This window comes from Rhamphochromis longiceps, linkage group LG11 (assembly GCF_057381845.1).
Source record: "Rhamphochromis longiceps isolate RC_006_pf linkage group LG11, R_longiceps_female_GT1.1, whole genome shotgun sequence".
Lineage (NCBI taxonomy): Eukaryota > Metazoa > Chordata > Actinopteri > Cichliformes > Cichlidae > Rhamphochromis > Rhamphochromis longiceps.
Window position 1 is genome coordinate 13,478,807 of NC_140567.1, and position 22,870 is coordinate 13,501,676.

The window sequence follows — 22,870 nt, forward strand, 5'->3', positions numbered from 1 at the left end:
CCTGTCCTGCTATTTTTATTTGCACCTGTAAATCTGCCACATGTGTGCACTCCAAACCAGCCCTAGTGCCTAACATGGCAATACATTATTCATACATTTAGCTATCCACCCAGATTTTCTTAATTCATGGTATCTTAAACTGAAAGAAATTGTTACAAAACATGATCATCTATTTCGTTAAAACACAAAATAACTTACAAGCATATTCAGAGGATTATCATATTCATCTGGATTTAGAATCATTGTCACTTCAAGGTAGAAATTGATCTTTAAGAGACACAGTTACCATTCAACTCATTTTCAGTCAGGTATAATCTAGTTGTACCGATGTAGAGGAAATGAAGAAGAGAAAGGGACAACGCATGTCACGCATGTGGATCAGTGGGGTAAGGATTAATGTGTCTAAAGGTTAACTGGTGTAATTGAACACTGTTAAAGCCTGTAACCTTTTTCTCATGCTGTCATTAGATTTTGTCATTTCACATAAAGGGCAGAGCTTTTTTGAACTCAGCATTAATGAAATGTGACAAAATTTGTGGGTTTTTTCCTTCTTGCATCTGCCTATGTACGTGCTCTCTGACCTACGGGTGGTTTTGCAACCAAGCTCATGAATAGTTTCCTCAAAACAGTTAGAGTTGACAAATATTAGAAGTAGGACTGTTGTGAGTGTACACATTTTTAAAGTAATGGATGTCAGATGATATTTTGGAGGATAACTGGGATGCCTTGGGCTCCGCAGCTGTACACACCCACCCCCTACTCGAAACCTCTCTCCTTCCACCCACAGGCCTTCCAGCGAACACAACACATCAAGGCCTGAATCCTTACCCACTGACTAAATTACATCAAATATTTTATTAATGAGCCAAAATTACATAAAGTCATTAAAAGTGGATGAGTATGCTTGGAAAACGATCTACTTCAGAGGCTCCATAGGCAGAGAGCCAATGCATTTGGCACCAGTCTGGCACATACCTTGGCAAAAATATGCTCCCAGATATAAAATTAGTTTCAGAACAAGCACTGGTGTGAAACTATAGTGTGGTACTGAGTCATATGTGCGGCATGCCAAACGTTGCATGTATTTTACTTGTTATTTTGTTTCTGCTGAGTGATCCGTGACCATTTTCACAAATGTTCTTCAGGTGTGATACTAATGTAAACAGCACAAGAAGCAACATTGCTCAAATACAGCCCAGGGCATTATTTGGCCTATCAAATCTATCAAATCAAATCCATCTATACATCCTGCACCCCATGTTCTGATGTGAGGCAAAATTTGTCTTCCATATCACTTGATTTCCAACACCTCAGTAAGTTTTTCAGTAAAGCACTAGAGGCACTGTGTTTTATGAATAAAAGGCAGCACCTTTTTTATTTGTCAAACCTACTATGTGCTAAATGTTGCTACACCCATTGCTGGGTCTTTACCTTTTGTCAGAGTGCATCTTTTTTTTAGGACTAAGAAGAATCAAAGGAACATAATTGCCATTGTAGAGTTTGTGCCATCTACTGGTGGCAATATCCTTTAAGTACTGCGATTAAAAACTGTCAGGACATACTGTAAGTCAAAGAAATTACATCCTATTAAATGTATGTTAAATATTCACTGAAATATTTAATTAAGGAATGCATACATACCATCACAAGTGGGCAGTGGGTGGCTCCAAAAGTGGTTCTTCTCGCAAACTAGAGGCTCCTCGTGGCTCAGTCTATATCCTGGGTCACACTGGAAGGTCACAGTTGAGCCGATGGACAGGTCGTGGCTTAACCGCAAGCCATTCACTGGGATACCAGGATCCATACAGGAGTATGTGTCCAATGTGACCACTGTAGAAATGAAAATGAAGCATTCTCTTTACATTGGTATTTAAAGGAAGTTATGTATGATTTTACCTCATGTAAAATCTGGATCTTCTTCACACAGGTTACAAAGGCTCTAGATGCAGTGTTTAGTGTTGCACTGAGCTATGCATGAACTAGCTGCATGTTTTTGACTCGTGACTGTTATTAAAATAACTGAGCCACACTCTTCACAGTTCTTGTGTGCACGTGTGCACCTGGTATTAAGCAGCATTACTGTAAAAGCGTCGGCTTTTCTATTTTGATACTAAATATAATATGACCTTTACACTCCTGAGGTGGATTGAAGTCACAGCATTCATGAAACATGAAATGCCAATTCTATTTTTGCATTCACTGAAACTTCCGTGTCACATTTTCCCTCTAAAAAAGTGCAGATCGAAGCTTTGATGTTAAAAATCACAGCAACAAAAGGCAGGTGTCAGGTCGCATGCATAATATAGAACGCAAAAAGATTTACTTTGCCTTTCTTTTACTTTTAACTTTAAAGAATCTTCTTATGACAAACAAATGACTCTTCAAACCAGGCTATGTTAGTACACAGTAGAGACTGCAGAAAGATGAACTATTGCATTGACTGCCATAATGCCTAACAGTTTCTTCCTGAATAACCTTGATAGAGCTGTCAGCTGCTTTGATTTTTAAAAAAACAGGGTTTTATCTTCATGCCATTTAGACAGGTACTGTGGGATAGTAAAGGGCAGCAGCTTCATGGGGAGAGCGAATTCAGAGTATGACCTTGGTGAAACTGCGCGTCCACTTCATTTCCTTCTATACTAGTCAGCTACTGGAAGACCACTTGAAGTTTTTATTAAACAAAACCACATTTGCCTGATAGTTTTACTCCTACAGTGAGCTAGTTTCATCTCTCTTAATTTGCAGTGATGCAAGTTGTAAAGAGATGCCCCCATTTTCCCTGTGATTTCCAGGACCGCCTTTTGGATTTCTTCCAAGTAGGGTTGCTTTTGATGCACTAAAAATATGCTGATTTTAGCCACTGACTGACAGTAGTTGTGTAAGCGGTTGTCAGGCCACTGGCGAGGAAGAATCTTAACATGGAAGGATTAATTTTCTGGAATTATAGAGACAGTTTATTATTTTATGTAAAGTCAAAGTAACAAAGATATAGCTTAAAACAGGCATATGTTCACATGTTACATCTGGTGTCAGTGACTGTGAGCACTGCATGTATTTAAGTACAGCACATACACATGTAATTGCACTCCCTGCAGAGACCTATAGCTCAAAACACAAACACTCAAAGTAAGTCAAATATATAATCTGAAAAGCTTTGTCATAATATAGTTTACCTGTATGACCTGCAGAATTTCCTTGTAGCAATAGGGCAGAGTTGCATGGTGTAAGAAGATTTATAAGCCATAGATAATTGTCATTAATAACTAGTGTGATCCGACCTGTGTGATAACAGAGAGATTGCTATCCTCGTGTAAGCCTCTGTAGGAAGCTTGCTTTGCACTACTTTCATCATACATCATATGAATTTTGCTTTAATATGCAGAGCAGTCATTGATCACTGCTAGCAGTAGCCTCTAGGGTGCAGGTATTTGGTGGGAAAATAATTTCCTTACATCTCCAAGCCCATGGAGTCATGTCAAATATGTTACCGTGTAGTATGTTTTAAATGTTTGTGGCTAAAATAATTGTATAGCATGCTGTAATTTTTATTTAACTGAAGAGGTCGAATTTTCCTAGACATAAAGGGAATGATGTAGTGCTTCTGTGCCTTACTTTATTCACAGGATAACTAACCCTTATTTTGCAGACTAATTTTACAAATGAAGTAGGCTAGTTTTCCCAGAAGTATTTTGGCAATAAGATATGTCCTAAAAGGCAATGCAAGAAGCTAATATGATCTTACTGTTATTGCTTTTCGACGGCCTCATCAACAAAAGCAAAATGCACTCGAGATTGAAACGTAATAAGACAAAAGCACTTGTGGCCTGCCTTCAGTCAATAACAGAGACATAATTTGTCTTATGAATCAAATTGGAGTGACGGGGTAATAGTGCTAGTGCAAACAATTGTGAAAATAAATCACAGTATGTCCAGAATATATTTGTACTAGACTTTTCAAAAACTACCATTCAATGCATAATGATGTATACCGAGTCTTATTTCAAATTAAGTACCCTTGTAGAGCTAATAGTTTGCTTCAGTTGTTTTGATTAGATTAACTTCACCTTACTCTGCGACCTTGTATTTGAAAGCACGGTGCTACCATTTGCACCTGACAAGTGGCAGTACATTGTTAACAATAGATTTGGGTTGCCAGTCGGTACAGAGGTGCAATCCCACATAGTCACTGTCATCTGGGATCACAGCTCCACAGACATCAAGTGCACTGTTGACAAAAAAAAACCTTTCACTCCATTGAACTTGAGTCCTTTTTCCTTTGAGTGTTTGTTTACATTTACAGCACAGTGTTTGATTTTCTCCCCTACCTGGATAATTTATATTGACCACTGTGAAGCTTCTATCCAAGAAGTCAGAATAATTAATGTTCAACTGCTTTGCAGGACATCATTAACAGCCACTTTTATGTTTGTTTATTGCACAAAATATTTACCAGCAGTACTTTCTAAAAGACTCAAAGAGGGAATACGAGTAGCAGAAAAATATGTATGGATAAATATAGCAGCAGTGACAGACATAATGCTATGCCTCAATGATAGACCAAGCAAGAATGATAGCACAGAGTGCACTATAAATCAAGCTAAATGAAGTTACATTCAATTAAGAACTTACACTGAGTCTGACTTCTGCACCAGCAATCACAATCATAAAGAGATTAAATGCAATGCCACAACTGAAGACAAAGCTTATGTGCTCAACGAACAAACCTATCATAAACAGTAAACATTCAAAGAGTGCACAGCCTTTGATGAGACGAATTATGGAAGTTGTATTCAATTTAGTTTTATACAGATAGTGTCAAGTCTGCTCAAGGCGCTTTATAGTCAAAGCTAAACAACCGACAATATTCGACAAGTGACTACAGTTAATATACAAAGCTTGCCTCTTTGCCTTACCAAAGAGCCAAGAGCCCCAGGTAAACTAATAACCAGCATGAAATGTACACTGTGAATTGTGAGGCTTTAACACTAGACAAGAGATGATCTAAAATTAAAAACAGCAGAGCGGACCTCTCCAGCTAAGCTAAGCACTTATGAAAAATTTAAAATGTATCACCTTTAAATGTTAATCACAGTAACTAATCTGAACTCATGTAGTTAGAGAACCCACGCTAATTGAGGCATTTTGTTATGGTAATACTAGTGCTCTTGACATGTAATAGACCTGAAATATTTCCTCAACAAAGTTTAATCTTGGCATTTGGTTTCAGAAACTTAAGTGCTACCAGAAAAGCTGACCAACCAGTCTCCAGTGCCTCTAGCTGAAGCACAGTTGAACTTGTTTAAAATTTTATTCTCTATGTCTAATTATAGAACTGAATGTGTACCATCTCATCTCATCCTTTTTTTGTTGTGAAGAAATTACAGGCAATAGCACTATACTCTCACCTTCATAGAAGATCTTGAAGCCACTGTTTGATCGACTGTTATCGGTGGTAAAGAGCAGATACAGGAAGTTACTACTGCTGAACAGGAACTGAGGGACCTGGGTTCCGTTAAAAGAGCCAATCAGAGGAGAGAGCAGATTGGGACCATCGTGAACCTCCAGGAAGTCATAACTGAGCTCAGTTTGAAACCTTAAAAGTTAAACAAAAGGACAGATGGACTTTAAGTATACATATTTGTTAAAAAATAAATTTGGTTACCTCATACAGTTTGGTAAAAATGTGACAATACTGAGGTAATAAGGTAAAAACAAGAAGTTATAACCACTTAAACATACAGCAATATCCCTGTATTTTGTACCAACAATGGTTGAGCTGAGTAATATTACACTGAAACTTTTATATTGAGGTTAATAAGGCCTCACAAACTGAGCGTAGTGATGTGGAAACTTACAAGGCAAAACCAATTAGTACTAGTATAGAAGGTCTAGCAGTAAGGTCTAGTGATTTACTCGTTTTCTTAACAGGCAGGAGCAATATAATGATAATATCAGTGTATTTGATTTTTTTAATACTGGCTTTAAAGTTGTAATAACCTGGTGTTTCCAGATGTAACCAGTCTTGATACGGGTCATTGCGTCGTATTTACTTGATATTTCTTTTGTAATTAAGTCACTTGTTTTTATCCCAATATTAACACAGTATTACCAAGCTGTAAAAAGAAAATGTAATTTCTTTTACAGAAAAACATCCTAATTTTCTGCAATGGGTAAAAAAAAAAAAGCGCTACAGCAAAAATTACAATAATTGGAACAGTTCCTGGAAATGTGACATTGCTATGCATCTGTTGCAACCTTCTTAACCCCCCCATCAAACAACTGGGATCAACACAGATATATCTGTCAATATTATTGACGTTTCCTGACTGAAATTTATGCATTCTTATCTCACTGATATAAGAAACTGTGAAGATTGCCTCGAGTATAGTGCCATCATAGATGTAATGCTTTAAACAGGCATGAGAAACCCTGTGCTCATTTTAAGTGAGGGAAGAGGAAAAGAGGGTTAATTTTATAAATAATAAAACAAAACAAAAAAGTCACAGTAAAGGCAGCCCTTTGAAAAAGCAACAATTATACAACATGAACGAATGAATGAATTTCATGATTTCACTTATTAATATTAAGAAATAAAGATTTCAAACCAAGATTTTCCCTTTCCTTTTTTCCCCACTTTCTTTTATTGAAGCTCTCTCAGGAAGTGAGCAAAGCGGGTAAGCAAGATAAAGGATTACTTGAGGCTTTCAACACTTTTGGAAACTAGACCAAAGTCTGTTCTTCCTCCTCTGACTTTCTATTTCAAACTCAGAGGCTTCCACAGCCAAGGGGAGCCATTTATGTTTGTGTACATGTCCTGTATATGCATAAACTAAAGGGATATATACATGAGTGTCTGTCTGCATGCAGGTATATGACTACTGCAGCACAATATGTGATTATATTACACCAGGAATTAAGTCCTTTTCCAGATTTTGTCACTCTACATGTGTCTTTGTTTCAGTGGCTGACTTGTTGCAGTACTGTCATACAGACCTGTCAAAGCTAATCTTGATGGAGCGTCCCGGCTCGGCCTCAATGACCCACTCACAACTCAAGGAATCTTTGTAGTAGCCTGGCCACCCGGGGGAGAGGATGACACCAGATGGCCCTGAGTAGTGTCCTCCACAAGGAGCTGGAGCAGTGGAAGGAGTTTTAAGGGGGCATAAAGAAGACAAAGAAAGCAGGAGAGGTGAGGAGAGGAGAGGAGAGGAGAGGAGAGGAGAGGAGAGGAGAGGAGAGGAGAGGAGAGGAGAGGAGAGGAGAGGAGAGAGGTAGAAAAGAGAAAAAAGTTGCTTTAAAGATGATACCTCTCGGTAATCTGTTCATACCCACATGAAAAATATTGAAAGAAAACACTTATAGGATGAGTCACCAAAGGCCTGGAGTTACAGATACCTGAAAATAAATCTAGCCCGGTTTAGATGGACTGAACTCCGTGTTCCACACTAACCCACTCACTTTTTTTTTTTTATCATGTTTCTGTTCTTTCTTTCTCATCCCAGTTCAGCAGTTAACTTATACTCATTCACATAATTGTTAGCAATTACAATTTAATTACCTTCACATTTGGGAATGAGTCCACTCCACATCACCTTGCCTTCTTCCAGATGGCATGTGATGGTGTCAGCTCCCTGTGTCTTGATAAAGCCATCCTCGCAAACAACAGAGATGGAGCTCCCCAGCTGGAAACTGTCCCCAAAGCGCCTAGCGTTCAACGGTATGCCAGGGTCAGGGCACTCATTATGCCCAAAAGCTTGTAATGAGAAGAAAGGGAACAAGATCTAGTGACAAATGCTCTTGTGTGAATGAGAAATTGGGTCTTTGAGTAGTAGAGAGATAAGGGAAATGGATGTAGCTGTCCGTAAGAGAGGAAAAAAGAACATACAAAGGTCTGCTCTATACACGTAGGGTTGACAATAGCCTCTGTCTTTAAAGCTTGTTGAGAATTGCACCGGAGGAAAAGCAAAAGAATTACAATGGCACTGCATAGGCAATAAGGCATCTGAGTTAAGCACTACCTCCACAGTACTAAATGGCGCTTTTTGTTTATAAAGGTACTATTAACCTAACTTATGCTGCAGCTTTTCTGCTCAAATCTTGACTGGAAAAGCTGTGCTAGGGTTACACTTATTAAAACTCAGCTGTAATCTGCCAGTGGTTTTATTAACCTTTTTTTTTTTTTTAAATATTTGTTGTCCATTGCTTCAATGAATTGTAATGTGTCCTTGTGTGTTATAAAAGATGCCTGCCAAGAAATTATAACCATTATTATCAGGAAAAAACATAATTTCTAAAAGAGCAACAAGGACGACAATAAAGCTCTGTGACTGAGAACACGCTCATTCACATAAACTACAGGTTCTGCTAAACTTCATTCCTCTTCTATTAATACAATTAATTTGCACAGTACGCTTAGTAATTTTTTTTTTTGTTTGGTTAACTGCGTCTAAAAATTGTACAAATTTAACAGGTCAGACAGACCTGAGACACCACCAAAAAAATCCCTAACCATGAAAGGTAGAGGGTGAATGCATTTCTCTTTCTTTTAGTTTCATTTACCCATTGATCAGCCACTTACTGCTATAGGTAATGTTGAACCCTCGCCCAGACATCGAGTGATCGGCCTGAAACTCGAGCTGCAAAACGTTGCTATTGGATGTCAGATGGGAAGGAACTTCAGCCCCCGAGAAGCGTCCCAGTATTGTGGCTCCTGACTGATCCCCATCTTTGATAGTAAGAAAGTCGTAAGGAGGCTCCAAATCAAAGTCATTGAAGGCCAAATGGATCCTGGAGCCAGGCTCAGAGATAATCAGCCAAACACAGTTAAGGTTGTTCCCGTAGCCTTCTGGATAGTCTGGAGACAACACCGTCCCCATGGGCGCAGTGAAGTTAGAGAAACAGGGAACTGTGTGACAGAGAGGGCAAAAACATCAGTTATATATCCCGAGTAAGCAATTTGTTTTACAGCAACTCTCACTGGCCACACGACATGTCTACACTGCAGAATCTCCCATAACAGGACCAGGCACAAAGATCTCTACAGAACAATGTCAGTACTGTATAAGTAGCTCAGCAAACTGGAGACAGGTTTACTCCCAAGGGTGCTGAGTAGCTTGAGAAACATGAAACTGTAAGCAGGACGGAACAGAGAACTGTACAAAAGTACAGACATATATGAATATAGGTGCACAGGAATACTGCACACTGTCCCAAAGGAGGCAGTTAAATCGAAGGAACACAAGTCTAGTTTTTTGTTATGGAGATAGGTTAGGAATGTTGTAACTACAAGGAGAGGGATGCCTTGACATAGGATGATAAACAGTAGAGTGCATGTTACCTTCTCCAGTTCAGATAAATAGTACAACAACAACAACAACCACCCAAAAAAGCAAGCTTGAACAAAAACTTCCCATTTCACACAATGTGCTGTGTGCACAGCTCTGCATGTTCAGTTAACAACTCTGTAATTATTTCTCAAATAGCCCAGTGTCATTGTGAACCTTCCAAGCACATAAGTAATTGCTTATCCGGTGTCATTAAAAACAAGTATGGGACTCACATATGCAGATGGGGATATTAGCTGACCACTGATTGTTGTTCTGGCAGGTTATCATCCTTTCCCCAATGAGCTCAAATCCAAATTGGCATTCAAAGCGTAAAACATCTCCATTTAAAAAACCAGTTCCCTCTTGATAGCCATACAGAGGTGTACCGGGGTCGCCACAACTCTCTTTGTCAATTTCTGTGGAGAAGAGAAAAGAGGGGGACGGACAGATGAAGTAAGTGAGAAAGAGAGTGGAAATGGGAGGGGGAGAGCAGAGGATTACGTCAAGGAAAGTAGTCTGAGATAGTTTTTTTTTTTCTTTAAGATTATCTGTATAGGTGCAGTTGAAGAGTGTGGAAGTTGGGTTAAGAAAGTTTTTTTAAGAAGTAGAAAGATAAAAGAGTGACAGATCGGCAGGAAGGCAGACAGTAAAATAAAATTGCTGCTTTAGTGAGAGACAGTCAGAGACAGACATGAATACAGACAGTGAGAGATGGCATCAGCACAATAGTGTGTGTACCTTTGTAGTTGATCTTGAATCCAATTGAGCCAACACTCTCATCAGACTGGAGGTGAAGCCACATCTGATGGGACATGCTGACAATTAGGTCTGGGACAAAGCTCCCAGTGAGCCTGCAGATAAGACAAACAAGCCAGTGTGGGATCAAAATTCACTATTGAGAGATTTCATTACACGTTAAGCAGATTAGAAGACAAACATTGTTATACGCAGATAAAAAACACAAGTAACTTGAACAAGTAAGCCACACTTGAAGTGGTGGAGTCATTTAACCGGTTCAAGGATTCTTTTGTTCAAGTATTTCTTTTAATGTCGACTCACAAAAAGATTTGGAAAGATTTGACTGCAATATTATGCTAAAATAATCTATCCAATGAAGTAGTTTATGAAATACTTACACTTGAATGATCGTTTTAGAGTCACCTACTTCCCCTCCATCTCCAATAGTTAGGGAGTCATACCCAATTTCTAGGTCGAATTCTTCAAAGTTGATCTGAATGACCTGTTGTAAAATACAAAGTCACTATGACAGTCTATGATTGGTCGTGAATTTGCAAACAGCAAAGCCCTCCTTACACCATTCAATAACATTTGAGAACACTCTACTGAATGATATATATATAAAGTAAGCCAGCATGGTATATTGCAGATAGTTTATGAACATTTGCTGAGAAGTCAATTTTCTGTCAGCAGTTTTTTTTTTTTTTTCAATACATTTCAACAAAACCATGAAGCTGAAAGTCGCCATTTGCCTGTGGAAGCTGTTTACACTGAAGGGATTCAAACAGAGAGGTCTCCTGACAGACATTGCTAACCCCGCCAGTCAATGTTATTCATTGCGTTCATTTAAATAGGCCAAACCCTCTCAATCAGATGAGCAGTTATTCTAAAGATTTATTACCAAATAAGCCACCATCTAATTTTTATGATATTCATAACATAGCTGCTCATTTCCATAACTTGCCTTTTGGGAAAATGTTGCTGAAGATATTGTAGCTAAACTGCAAAAGGCAGGCCTACACAGAGAAACTCCATGTAATGTCATATACATTTGCACAGGAGGACAGCTCAATGTTTGATCAAGCAGAGCTATAAAAGCTGAAGACGCTTCCTTCTATTTTCATAATTCACATAGCTGCTATAACATACAATATATTCTGGTACTTTAATCAAATATCCACAAACTACCCGAAAACTTAAATCAACAGTGGCGTTCGGGGAAATAGAGGGAAAATATAAAACACAAGTCATATCAGATTTTTGACTTTTTATAGGAAAAGGCTTATAGAGTGAATGTTAATGGAGATGTGCAGCATAGACAAAGGACACCGCAAGCATCCTTCAGAGCAATATAGAAACTGACAGCAGCATCACTTCAGAACACAAATCGAATTTTAAGAACCAATCAGAGTAAAGCAAACTTAAGCATATGAAATTATTAATTGCCTGTCTGCATTTACCCTTGAGATATCTCTGTCGGCTGTCACTGGTGAATCTTTTTACCCCCTTAACAAATGTACATAGCGTCACAAAAGATGACATTTTTAAAGATCAAACTGGCAACAGCTGCTTACACTAATAATCATGTCTGCTGCAGAGGCATTACACAAACATGCCACATTATCTCAGCCTGCACTTTGCCTGCACGGATTAGTGATGAAAGGAAGGATGCCGTAATGACACCAGTGTCACATCTGTTGATGACAACCATATGATGGCCGCTTGCTCATCCATAGCCTTCGTTCTTTTGGCCATGGGTTGGGCAGCGTCTGCACAATATGTATGTATAACAGCCTCATTACGACACGCAAATAAGCATAATTACCATAATAACACTAATGGACCAAGTTTCAGTGCCAAGTCAATGGCTTGTTTGCCTAGGAGAGTGCACAGTGGCACAAAGCTATGGCACTTGCCAGTCCTAGTGAGTTCTGAATGAGCGTCAGTTGGTTAGTTATTATTTATTAGCAGGAAAGTACTTAGTCGACACCCCTGTGTATATGGCTCACTGGATAGAATACCAATAGAAAGACAAATTTATGTAGGAGAGCAGTAATGACCATTTGGAAAACAGCTTTGACCTCTTCACTTTGGGGAAAAGCTGGTCTCAATCAATCATTATTTCTCCCCATTTCCGTGACCACAGATGAATGAAGCGAATCGCTAGGCTGCCAACAGCCACAGTCAAGCTGGTAATCTAGTGAGAACCGAAATGCCATCCACTCCTGCAATGTGCATTAATGACAGAAAGTAAAAATGGAAATATATGCATATTCTATGTAGCCCCTCCTAACTTGGATAACCCTGGAAAAAAACAGATGCATATAAAACACAGATCCAAAAATTCCAAGGAAATACGTCGACAAATGCTCTACAGGGAAGGAACTATTTTCACAGAACAAATGTAATGGTGCTCAGGAGCAACAAAATAATGTGTTTTTTTTTAAATAAAACTAATGAGGGAGGTGCAGTGCAAAGAGATTACTCAGAGGTAAATTTTACAAGTGTTGGTCTACTATTTATTACCTTAATGGAATTGCAGGTTGGCACTACACAAAACCTTTACTCTTATTATTGCAATCATGAGCCTCACTGGGCTTCTAATCTTGACCTTTTGTCTATTGCATTTATATTTTGGAAGTAACTGCTTTGTTCCAATGCGGCGGTGAGCAGAGAAAGGTGAAAATGCATAGTTTTTGTGATTTACTGTATCAGAATTTACCGCTATTTTATTAACACAGAAAAATGCGGAAAAAAGCCAAGATAACAAGACTTGTCACTACTGAATCCTCACCTCAAACATCGACTGCTACGGTTACCATTGTAACAGTAGTGGTGGATGTTTAATGGACAGTGTACAAGTTCTCCTACCTTGTTCGGATCACTGGCAGTGATGATCCACACACACTGCGAGTTACTCTCATATTGGATAGGAAAGTTAGGGGATGTAAACGTCCCCGACGGTCCCTGTAGATTCGACCCGCAGGTTTTCACTGCAACAGTATAAGAGGAATATCAAAGCAGAGAAGATATACAGCCTGTGTAACTTTTTTGGCACTTTAAATGTTTTGCTATTATCACTGACTTGTCTGAAGTGCGTTCTGCAATATGACGTGACATAATAACCCCCAACGTACACGAGCAATACAGAACCATCGTGAGAATCATGAAGAAAAAGGAGTCCTCCAGCACAGTGTGTGATCCCCACTGAGCCCTGATCTTAACTGAGACAGCTCAAACTTTTCTAGTTCATAAAGTTCTCCAATCTGGAACGCTGATTTAAAATCTCTCAGTAAGTGTACCTTGGAGAATTGGTGGAGCTTTAAAGGCAAAAAGGTCAACCCAAACATTTTCATTGTACTTTCAGTGACCAAAAATTCAGGCCAAACGGCATTTTTACATATTTATCATTTTATACTTGTCTGTGTATATAGAAAAGATATAAAGATCTGTGCTGGACACACAGCATAAACATCACTAAATGACCCATAAAAATTAATTTCAACTTCACAATAAATATTAATGAAAGTGGCGCTCAGAAGGCAGAGTAATAACTCGTGCATTGTAATGTGACTGAAAGGTAATATATTGTTTGCACAAGTAGAGAGGAGGTCTATTAGTCACATTTCCATTAATCAAATTCTAAAAGGTGCTCCAGGTATTATGAAACACAGAAAAACAGTGAGGGCATTTTGGAATGGAAAAGCAGAGTGTAGCAGAAGAGGCTTTCATACATAATTAACAGCAATGAACTTTCCTCTATCTGCATGGAGCATATATCCAGAGGCACCGCCTTAATCAAACAGTTTTATTAGCTCATCGGAAGCCCCGCTCACCCTTGCAGACGGGTCTGTGGTCGCTCCAAGCAGCGAAGACTTCGGCAACGCGCTGGCAGGTAATCGTTTTGGAACCCTGCAGCACATGGTCTTCATCACAGGTAAATTGAGCAGTTGCTCCGATACTGAGAAGATAGCAAACACCATTAATGCCCGAAAAAAGCAATCAATTCCTCAAAAATGACTCCTGATGAAATATCAAATTCATTATTTGTTTCAGGTCATTCATTTACAAAGAAACGAGTATATGATGCAGTAATGCGAGACAATGACAATGGACTTGTACTGTCACAGGTGACTACACTGGGCTTCCCTATGCACACATAACAGGATAAGACTGAAAAAAAAATCTAACCATGCCACATAACAGAACAAAGAGACTGAAAGTTGATCATATTATTTTCCCTGTTATCTTTTTCCTATGCTTGCTAAATGGGCACTGAGACAAATTAAATTGCACAATATTAACAAGAAGATTATAGCCAACAGACTGAGAATCTACTAAAATGACAGTAAATAAAGCAAAGAATGTTTGAAATCTGCAGCAGGTGGAGAATAAACTGGTTAACACTAGTTTATGTGCACACCTGTTGCTGACTTAATAGATTGTGACAGTAAAAACTCATGACATGCAGTCATGTGGCGCAAGTTATAATACTGAAAGCGGAGCACTCATTTCAATATCCCTCAGCACACATCTGCACATACGCTACGTATCCTTCACTCAAGCTGCGAAACAACAACTCACCTGAAATCGGAGCCTATCCGTTTGCCGTTTTCCGGCTCCCCTGGGTCAGGGCAGTAATTAGACACCTGTTTGATTCCTCCTTCATTCACTAAGCAGAGAAGACAGGGACCAAGAACACTGTGAGAGAGACACTTGAATTGCTAAAGCCCAGTGTATTCAGACAACACCCACTGCAACAGCAAGCACCTGAATAGCCGATAACCCTGCATGTTCAACAGTTTTTGCTTTCACGAATCATAAAGTTCTGACACATGACGGGTTGACCTCATCTCGAAATGTCAGAGACTTTTAACTAACAGCTTTTTTTTCAGTGCTGTTGTGTTTTGTGATATTACAGTGAGTGGCAAGGGTAAACGCAGCACTCTTACCTGAGCTAAACAAAATAGAGGAAAATCTATCTGGATCCAACAGGCACTAAGAGGATTAAATAACCTTCAACTATCACTTGCAGGAGCAACAATAATCACTCAGTCAGACTCTCCATACATAATAATAATTTGCGTAGACTAGATAAAGCCTTGGAGATATGGCTTATATTGAATACTGCCTTTACCATGGAAAGAATGCAGAGAGGCGATTTAGAGGCAGGAAAACAGCTTGTGTGTTCTGACTTAACAAGCTCATGTTCCCCTTACATTATGATCCGTACATCAATGTCTGCATGCACTGGAAATTAAACTCATGAAATATGTAGCTGCATAATTATCACTGAGGTCTGCTGCAATGTTTGCAACAAGACATCACCCCAAACACACACAGAGACCCTTCAGTTTTAGCGTGCGGCGCTCTAATGGCATGTTGCTTGCTTTGAGGAAGTTCATTCGTTTTTGAACTTAATCGCCACAGGTTATAATGTCGTTATGAGTTCAATTATACGGAGTAAATCCACAAGGCATACAGTACGGAGCATTCTCCTCGCAGTCTCTGAAATGATATACAGTATTGTCTCATAGAAAAGACTTGAGCTCACTGCATTATTCATGTCTCCATGCAGTGCAGAATCTATGACACATAAGGCAATAAAGATTACAACCTGTTATCATCTGAGTGTTTAGCACACTGTTGAGTTAGAGGGAATTCTACTCCAGATTTATGTTAATGACAGAGCTCCGCGAGCAATTAGAATGCATTTACTTCGCTCTAAGTGTACACAAATCATCTGACAAGTGAGTGGTCACTCAACCTTGACTACCGCTATATGTGTAGATCACATAGTGCATGGGCTTAAGTCTGTGTAATGTGTAGCTTACATAGAATAGAATGAGACAGATGGAGTTTTGTCTGACAGAAGCTGATCATGTTTAGTGGTTTGCTGCAATATACCTAACTAGGGCTGATCTAGCTCAGTAAGTTTCTGGCAGGGGAGGAAGTCCTGGGCAGCAGGGGAAATAGGTCATCAGAAAGAAAAAAAGACTGCACTTCTGCAAAATCTAGTACTGTAGCTTAATTCCTTCATCGAATGAGGCAGCAAAAAAAGGGGGGGAAGCGACAAAAAGAAAACAAAGACCCAGAACACAAGCCCTCCATAAACAAAAAATCCAAACAATGAAAACAGTTGCATAAGAAAAATAAAAGACTTACTCAAAGACAGTTTGTTAGTGTTGTCCTTTCCTGGTAATAATTTTACCCCTCTGGATTTAAGCTCTCCAGAGCTTTTCACTGGTCGAGAGCAATAGAAAGAGTTCATTAGATAAAAGAAGTTACAGTATTAGATGTGAGAAGATACAGTACAAGTGTTTCTTTCTCTGGATAATACTTGGTCCTATGAAGAACATCAAACTGTAATTGCTTTTGCTCAGCATCATCTTATCAAAAGGCATTAGTCCGAAGGGTATGGTGCAATCTAAAGGGTTGCCCTGGCAATTCAATCAAACCTAGATTATATATTTATTTGTTTATTATGTTTGCCTGTTGATATAACTCACACATTTTAAACGGTGGATGGAAATTGATTGGTCAGAGCGGATTTAATGGTTATAGCTTGTAGTGGGGACACACACACACACCATGCAGAATCAAAAAGCCGCCCCAGGACTGCAATGCTACTTATCTAAAGAAAGTCTAATTAAACACAGCAGGGGCCAGATTGCAAACAAAAGCCAGGTGATGTAAGTGGCTGTCATCATTAACAGAACAGCCATGAGCGGTAAAATGGTGTATCAAGCAAAAACCAAGCAAAAACAAGGCTATTTGAATTTGAAAGTACTGGAGCAATGCCTCTCCTCTGAATTGCACTCTAGGTCAGCTGGTTCTTTCCACACAAGTACAAAAGAAAGGAGGGGAATCTATTTGCTGATTCGATGAGAACTAATACATGCTTTTAAGCACACTGCTCAATAAAACCTCTAAGTGCTTGTCTGTTTAAAAATATCTATGTTCATATGAAAACTCATAAAAACTGCTTGACCACTACATAGTAATTAAAAGGAGAGGACAAAGGTGACTTTTCATGCACCTGAATGAATGCTTGTCTTACATTTACAACGATTTGCCACATGCATGTTATTCAATGTTTGTATAGAGCTTTATAGTGAACAAGCAGATTTCAAATCTGTTTTAGGGCTACACTTCGAGGCTAAGTATATGCAGCAAATAGTCCATGCAGCACATACACTGACTTAAAGTCAGGCTATAAAACAATGAGAGTGTACGAGACTATTGAGCTGTAGTATTGCGAGGGTGAGAATATATATATACAGTATTTATCTCTCAAATATTTGATTAACAAGGCGCTTTGAAGTCATTGATTTAAAGCAGAAAAAGCCTTCATGCCCTCTACAGAGAATATTAATCAAAGTGTTTGATATTCAGTTAACAAAGATCAAAAACATGTTTTGTAATTACAGTGTGTTTTTCCTACGATGAACCCTTTTGTTCATGTAGGGGGCCCTCTATTACGATGTGCAAATGAAGCAATCATGTCTTACCTTGATACTGAGCCCTGAAGCCTTTGTGGCGGTGGTTGCTCTCCGTCACAAAATGCAGTCGTAACCAGTTTTTGTTGCTAATGATGGGTGCTGGAATATTCATTCCAGTTAGCCTGTGTGTAAACAGTCAAACAAACAAGAAAAACAAGAGAAAAAATGTTGCTTTTTAATTTAATTTACTCCCTGTAATAAGTGTTAGTTAATGAGCCCCTCATAAGACACCTATTTACAGTATATACATTATATTATGTCTTTATAGGGCATTTCCATATGGATTAGGAAAACCATGAATAAAAAGCTGTAATTTTTCTTTTACGAGATTCTTTATGAGAATGGGAGATCTGCAGCGCACCAGCTATAGGGATGGGCCACTGAATGAATCATCTACTACTAACATCTGCTAATTATGTCATGCCTGGAGAGAAAAACTGTGATCTTAAAATAAAACCCAACAACGAAATCTAAGAAATCTGGCAGTAATTTGACTGTGTATATAAATACATATGTAAGGGAGTAAAGGAAAAATCAGCACAAAGAGTAAATGTGAGGGTACCTATGTGCACACGTGCTGTCAGTGTGCTGTGGTGGTGTTGCAAAAACTAGTTTGCATGACTCAAAGTTTCTGTGTGTTTTCACTACATCTGTTTTAGTGTCTTCAGCTGGTTTTAGATCAGAGCTTTTATTCTGTGCTTGGCCACAGCATCAGGGATGCTCTATAATCATAGAGGCTTGTAGCTGCTGGACCTTTTCATTTCTCTGGCTAACCAGCTGTTTTTTTTCTATTGCTCTGTAATCACTTCACCATGCTCTGTCATATTGCAGTCAATAGCACACAATGCCATTGTAGCTATTAACCAAGGGCTTGGGACAGTCGAGCCCTGTTCTTCCAAATTGTCTCTCTCATGAAAAATAATGCGTTTCACACAAACCCACAGTTTATGTGCCTGCATGTGTGCCCACCCAGTTGCATGTCTTAAGGTGTGTGCAGTCATTTTTTTTTTTAATTAAGGTTTGGCTACGTAATTTCTTTGGCATTTACTACCGAGCAACCTAAGGGGCAGTAATAATAAGTAAAATGAAAAATAAATGAAAGTGACAGTTGGAAAAAGAGGCAGGAACACAGTGATGTAGAAAAGTGAAAGGAAAAAGGTGACTAATTGGTGACTATTGCAGATTTAATAAATGCATTAGTAAGTCTACTTGGCATTTGATTTCTCCTTACTTTGATTACACCTCTGGTCCCTGCTGTTTAAACGTGACCTGCCTTACCTCAGACTGAAACATGTGTCAGGCAGATTACATGCTGCTGAATGCTTTTGTTGTTCTTTGGTTTTACTTTTTGTTGATGCACAAACTAGATGAATTTTTTGAATACAGACCTCTTTAACCCAAATTATCAATCACACGGGGAGATGATGGCAGCTTCAAGAGGGAAGTTAAAGGGTGATTGATTTTCACACAAAAGCTGACCTTTTATCGCAATGCGTCATTGATAAAATGCTAATGGCACTAATATACAGGCAGAATGAAAAAGAGCAACTTTCAAACAGCTGTAGGAGAAGACTTTGCTGCCATGTTTCTTGTAGCGAAACTGCGAATTATTAAAAAAAAAAAATCTGCTCAAAGTGTGTAAACAACATAGATCGATATAACAAAATTATACCCATCCAGAAGTAGCGGTGAGGTTACAAATTTAAAGCCCGTGGAAACAAATATACTGTTGTCACAAAGGGAGAGTTGGCAGACAGAGGAAAACATGATCCGCCATCAACAGTAAATCAAGGCTTAATGGCACCTTGCAGATATCTTGCTCCAGTGAGTATAGTTTTTGCAAGAATGTGCATCAAAGTCAGTAAGCCATTCTATTAAAGTTATGCAATAACTCCCTGCTATAAAAAGAAATGCAGGTACATTGTGAAAATACATTACATGTATTGTGATGTGGTTCCTGCGATGCTTGGTTTGCACACTCCCTCACCACACGCTCAAGCTGCTGTTCCCAGTGAGGACAGACACCCAAATGAACACAAACGTGCTCACAGGCTGAAGGCTGCCAGAGAAGAAAAGCCTCGCAGCATCTTAATTTTCTTATGTACCTATATGTGAGTTTTTGTTTTTAGGTTTTTTTTAAGTTTTTTTGCAGAAATATTGAACATTGTAGCCAACTAACATATGTATATGTGTGCAACTACTGATGAGTATATTATCTGCATTCTATTATTTCTTCCATTTTTTTTTTTATTGCACTTGTCCTTGTTTGTCCAGTTAGCGATACATTTTTTAAGAGCAGCCAGATGCTTGTGCCAAATAATTCAGTGGTACTTTGCAAAACATTGATGCATGTCACAGGTATTCATTAATGTAACTGTCATTGAAACAAATAAATAACTCGGATGCCCAGTCTCCTTAAGACAGACGAGAACAAGTGAGTGCTGTCTACTGTTTTCTCATTCTACCTCCTCAAATACAGGCAAAGTGAAAAAGATGAGAAAATCCAACGGGGATAAAAATGGATTCGTCACATAATGCACTGCCTTTCTATCTCTGACTCACTCAGGCTGCTCATTTTATGCGATTGATTTTATCCAAAATTTACATACTTTGTATTGCTGATTTGGGGCCAAGACCTATTGTTTCATAGGTTTGCAAGGCACTCATGACTAAATGACTGAAATGTGCATGATTTGATAAGACAGTGCTGAAGGGAACATGGCAGTTTTATCAAAATACTAACTTAACAGGTCTCAGCGTGGTGGTACTTTGGCCAAACGTGGCCCAGAGGCCATGGCAATGAGCTGAAACCTCTGGGGTCTTCACTTTCTTTCACAGAGTTGAGGGTTAGATGTTGGTGTACCACAGATAATAAGCGATCAAACTTGTGAAAAAAGGAACTCCCGGGTGATTTTTATCTTTTCCTCCCACATATGTTTTATAAAATCTGACAGCAGGGAGTAGTTCTAGGAATGTTTTATGTGATAAGGGAGAAGCCGTTGCTCTCCATCACTTCCGCTGCTCCCTCATCAGTTACAGCTCAGGAAATGAACTCAAGCAGATTGGCGCCTGTTGGCCCGCACCACACTGGTTTCTCATAACAGGATTGGTGTATAACCGGCAACTATTCACATTAATTGCTTAACCTGGTATCTTTCTCTGAAAAGCATTTAGCTGCTATGCAAGACTATATTCGGTGAACCAAGAAGGAAGAAAAAAAAAATCTACCCGACTGATCAAAGACTGTAACAGGACTCAAACTGTGAAAAAAGTAGATGTTAAAAAAAGTAATTTAAGAGTATGCTCTATAAGCAAAAACTGTATCTAATATTTGCAAAGCCTTGGAGGTTTTATGCTCTGTGTCTACATTTGGAATAATGACTGACGTGTAATCTACAGCTTGTTGTTCTTGCCCTTTGTGAACAGGGCTGAACAATCACATTAAAGGTCAGAAGAATAACAAAGAACTGCTTTCTTTGGCTTTGCCAGACTCCACTGTTGGTTTTTGTCAGATTATTTATTTATTTTTTGCGTTTGTCTATTTTCATGGTGATTGATGTGTATCCTCAAACTTCCCCAGCTTGATGGAATCAATAAACTCATTTGCAGAAATCTGATAGAAATCTTCAATTGATAAACGGATAAAAGCTGGTAAGAGGTGTCAGGAAAACACATGTCATTCCTTGGGTCTGGAAATTGTGGATTTCCAACCATCCTGTAAGTCTATAATAACGTCTACATTCACTTACAGGAAGGTGGTTGACAACAATGGGTAACTGAGAGGTTTTTTTGTTTTTTCAGTTTATACATGTGGAATTACAGGGATGTGGAAAATATGAATTGATTTGAATGTGAATTATGTTTCTCTGACCTGCACTGTCTTGGGTATAATGCAGGACTTATCCAGGATTAAGGTTTCTAAATTTGACACTACTTTTCGGTGATCACATTTATATTCATGCTATATTCGGATATAATAACCTAATATTAAAATGTAATGCTACAGGTTCAAGGGAGGATAAGAAGTTGGATGCCATTTCAAGTCTTTCTGCCTGATAAAAAGGCTAACAGTCAATCTTAAATCTTGCAGAGTTTGAGGTTTCAGGCTCTAAATCATTGCTAAGCAGCTGTAAACCTCAAGGGTAAATTGACAGTTTACTTGTCTCTGCCTGCAGCTGGTGCTATATGTTAGGATGTTTGAGAGTTTGCCTGTCCAATGGCCTTGCACACATTCAAAAGACACTCATAAAAGAGAGCGAGCAAAAGCAATGAATTTTATAGTCACGAGAGAATCGCTCGCACTGAATCGTGTTTGTTTGCTTGTCTGTTTGTTTACCTGGCGAAGTTGAAGCCATCTCTCTAAAATTCTTGCCCCCGCTGCACTCAAGCTCACTGGGTCCCACTTGGATTGTTGGGCTTAAAACAAGAACTCTGTCTGACAGCCTCTGACATTTGTAACGGATAATAACATCATCTTGGAGTTTCAAGTGATGCATGGTCACCATACCCAGGAGAGAAACCGCTACATATTCAATTACTGCTTTGTAAATGATTTTACCTTATAGAAAAATATAACATAACAATTTATACCCTTAAATTAATGTCTCAGTCCACCCAGTATTTAATAGAGGAGTCTCCAAAAGGAGATATGTTCATGAGAGATTTTATCTGACATGTAGATATAGTTTATTGTTTTTGCAACACCACCAAAATGTCATCTTTAATTTCATTTAAGCCAAAGATGTTATAATGTACAAAAATGTAAGAAAGCCCCTATTTTTGTTGGAAAATGTACTTGATTTATTAAAAAAAACAAAAAATGTTTATTGCATTACAAAGCTAGCAGATGTTAATTATCAGAGTTTAATGCAGGTTCTGCATGAATTTAAATTGTTATTTATTTGAAACATGGCTTATAAAAGACATGTCAGATTTACACTATTACAAAATACATTTTAATAGCATTATATATACGGCCTCTGTTAAACGCTTTTATTCTGAAGTCTGTTGTTTTACGAGCCTTGCTTCACTCATGCTCGGTATAGAAATGTGTGACACAGCACAGGAAAGCCAGCCAAAGGAGCAGACAGAGAATCCCGGCAGTGCACAAGACGACCATGATGCAATCAGGAAAAAATAGACTTTCCAAAATGTCTAATGTTTCTTGACTGAGCTTTACTGTCTGCAATAGTTCTCAAAACTGTGTCTAAAAAATATTGTTTACTGAACAGTGTCTGATGCATACACGGCAAATAATGCAAATCCTCATCCAATAAACCTCTGCGCAGTGCATCCACACATGCT

General features: G+C 38.7%; 1 protein-coding gene across 10 annotated transcripts in view; it reads right to left on the minus strand.

Annotated features, from left to right (window-relative positions):
- The window catches only part of LOC146658663 (CUB and sushi domain-containing protein 3-like), a 257,048-nt gene that overhangs the window by 139,666 nt on the left and 94,512 nt on the right, over window positions 1-22,870 (minus strand). For all 10 annotated transcript variants that reach the window (XR_014913740.1, XM_085422379.1, XM_085422378.1 and 7 more), the window contains 13 exons: window positions 17,576-17,688; window positions 16,230-16,307; window positions 14,649-14,736; window positions 13,901-14,025; window positions 12,936-13,057; window positions 10,463-10,566; window positions 10,065-10,177; window positions 9,560-9,742; window positions 8,579-8,905; window positions 7,559-7,753; window positions 6,994-7,132; window positions 5,406-5,593; window positions 1,642-1,830 (listed from right to left, as the gene is read on the minus strand). Coding sequence is in view for 9 of the 10 variants with exons in the window: in XM_085422379.1 (XP_085278505.1) it covers window positions 1,642-1,830; window positions 5,406-5,593; window positions 6,994-7,132; window positions 7,559-7,753; window positions 8,579-8,905; window positions 9,560-9,742; window positions 10,065-10,177; window positions 10,463-10,566; window positions 12,936-13,057; window positions 13,901-14,025; window positions 14,649-14,736; window positions 16,230-16,307; window positions 17,576-17,688 (1,964 nt within the window). In the remaining variant the exon portion in view is untranslated. The remainder of the gene's footprint in view (window positions 1-1,641; window positions 1,831-5,405; window positions 5,594-6,993; window positions 7,133-7,558; window positions 7,754-8,578; window positions 8,906-9,559; window positions 9,743-10,064; window positions 10,178-10,462; window positions 10,567-12,935; window positions 13,058-13,900; window positions 14,026-14,648; window positions 14,737-16,229; window positions 16,308-17,575; window positions 17,689-22,870) is intronic.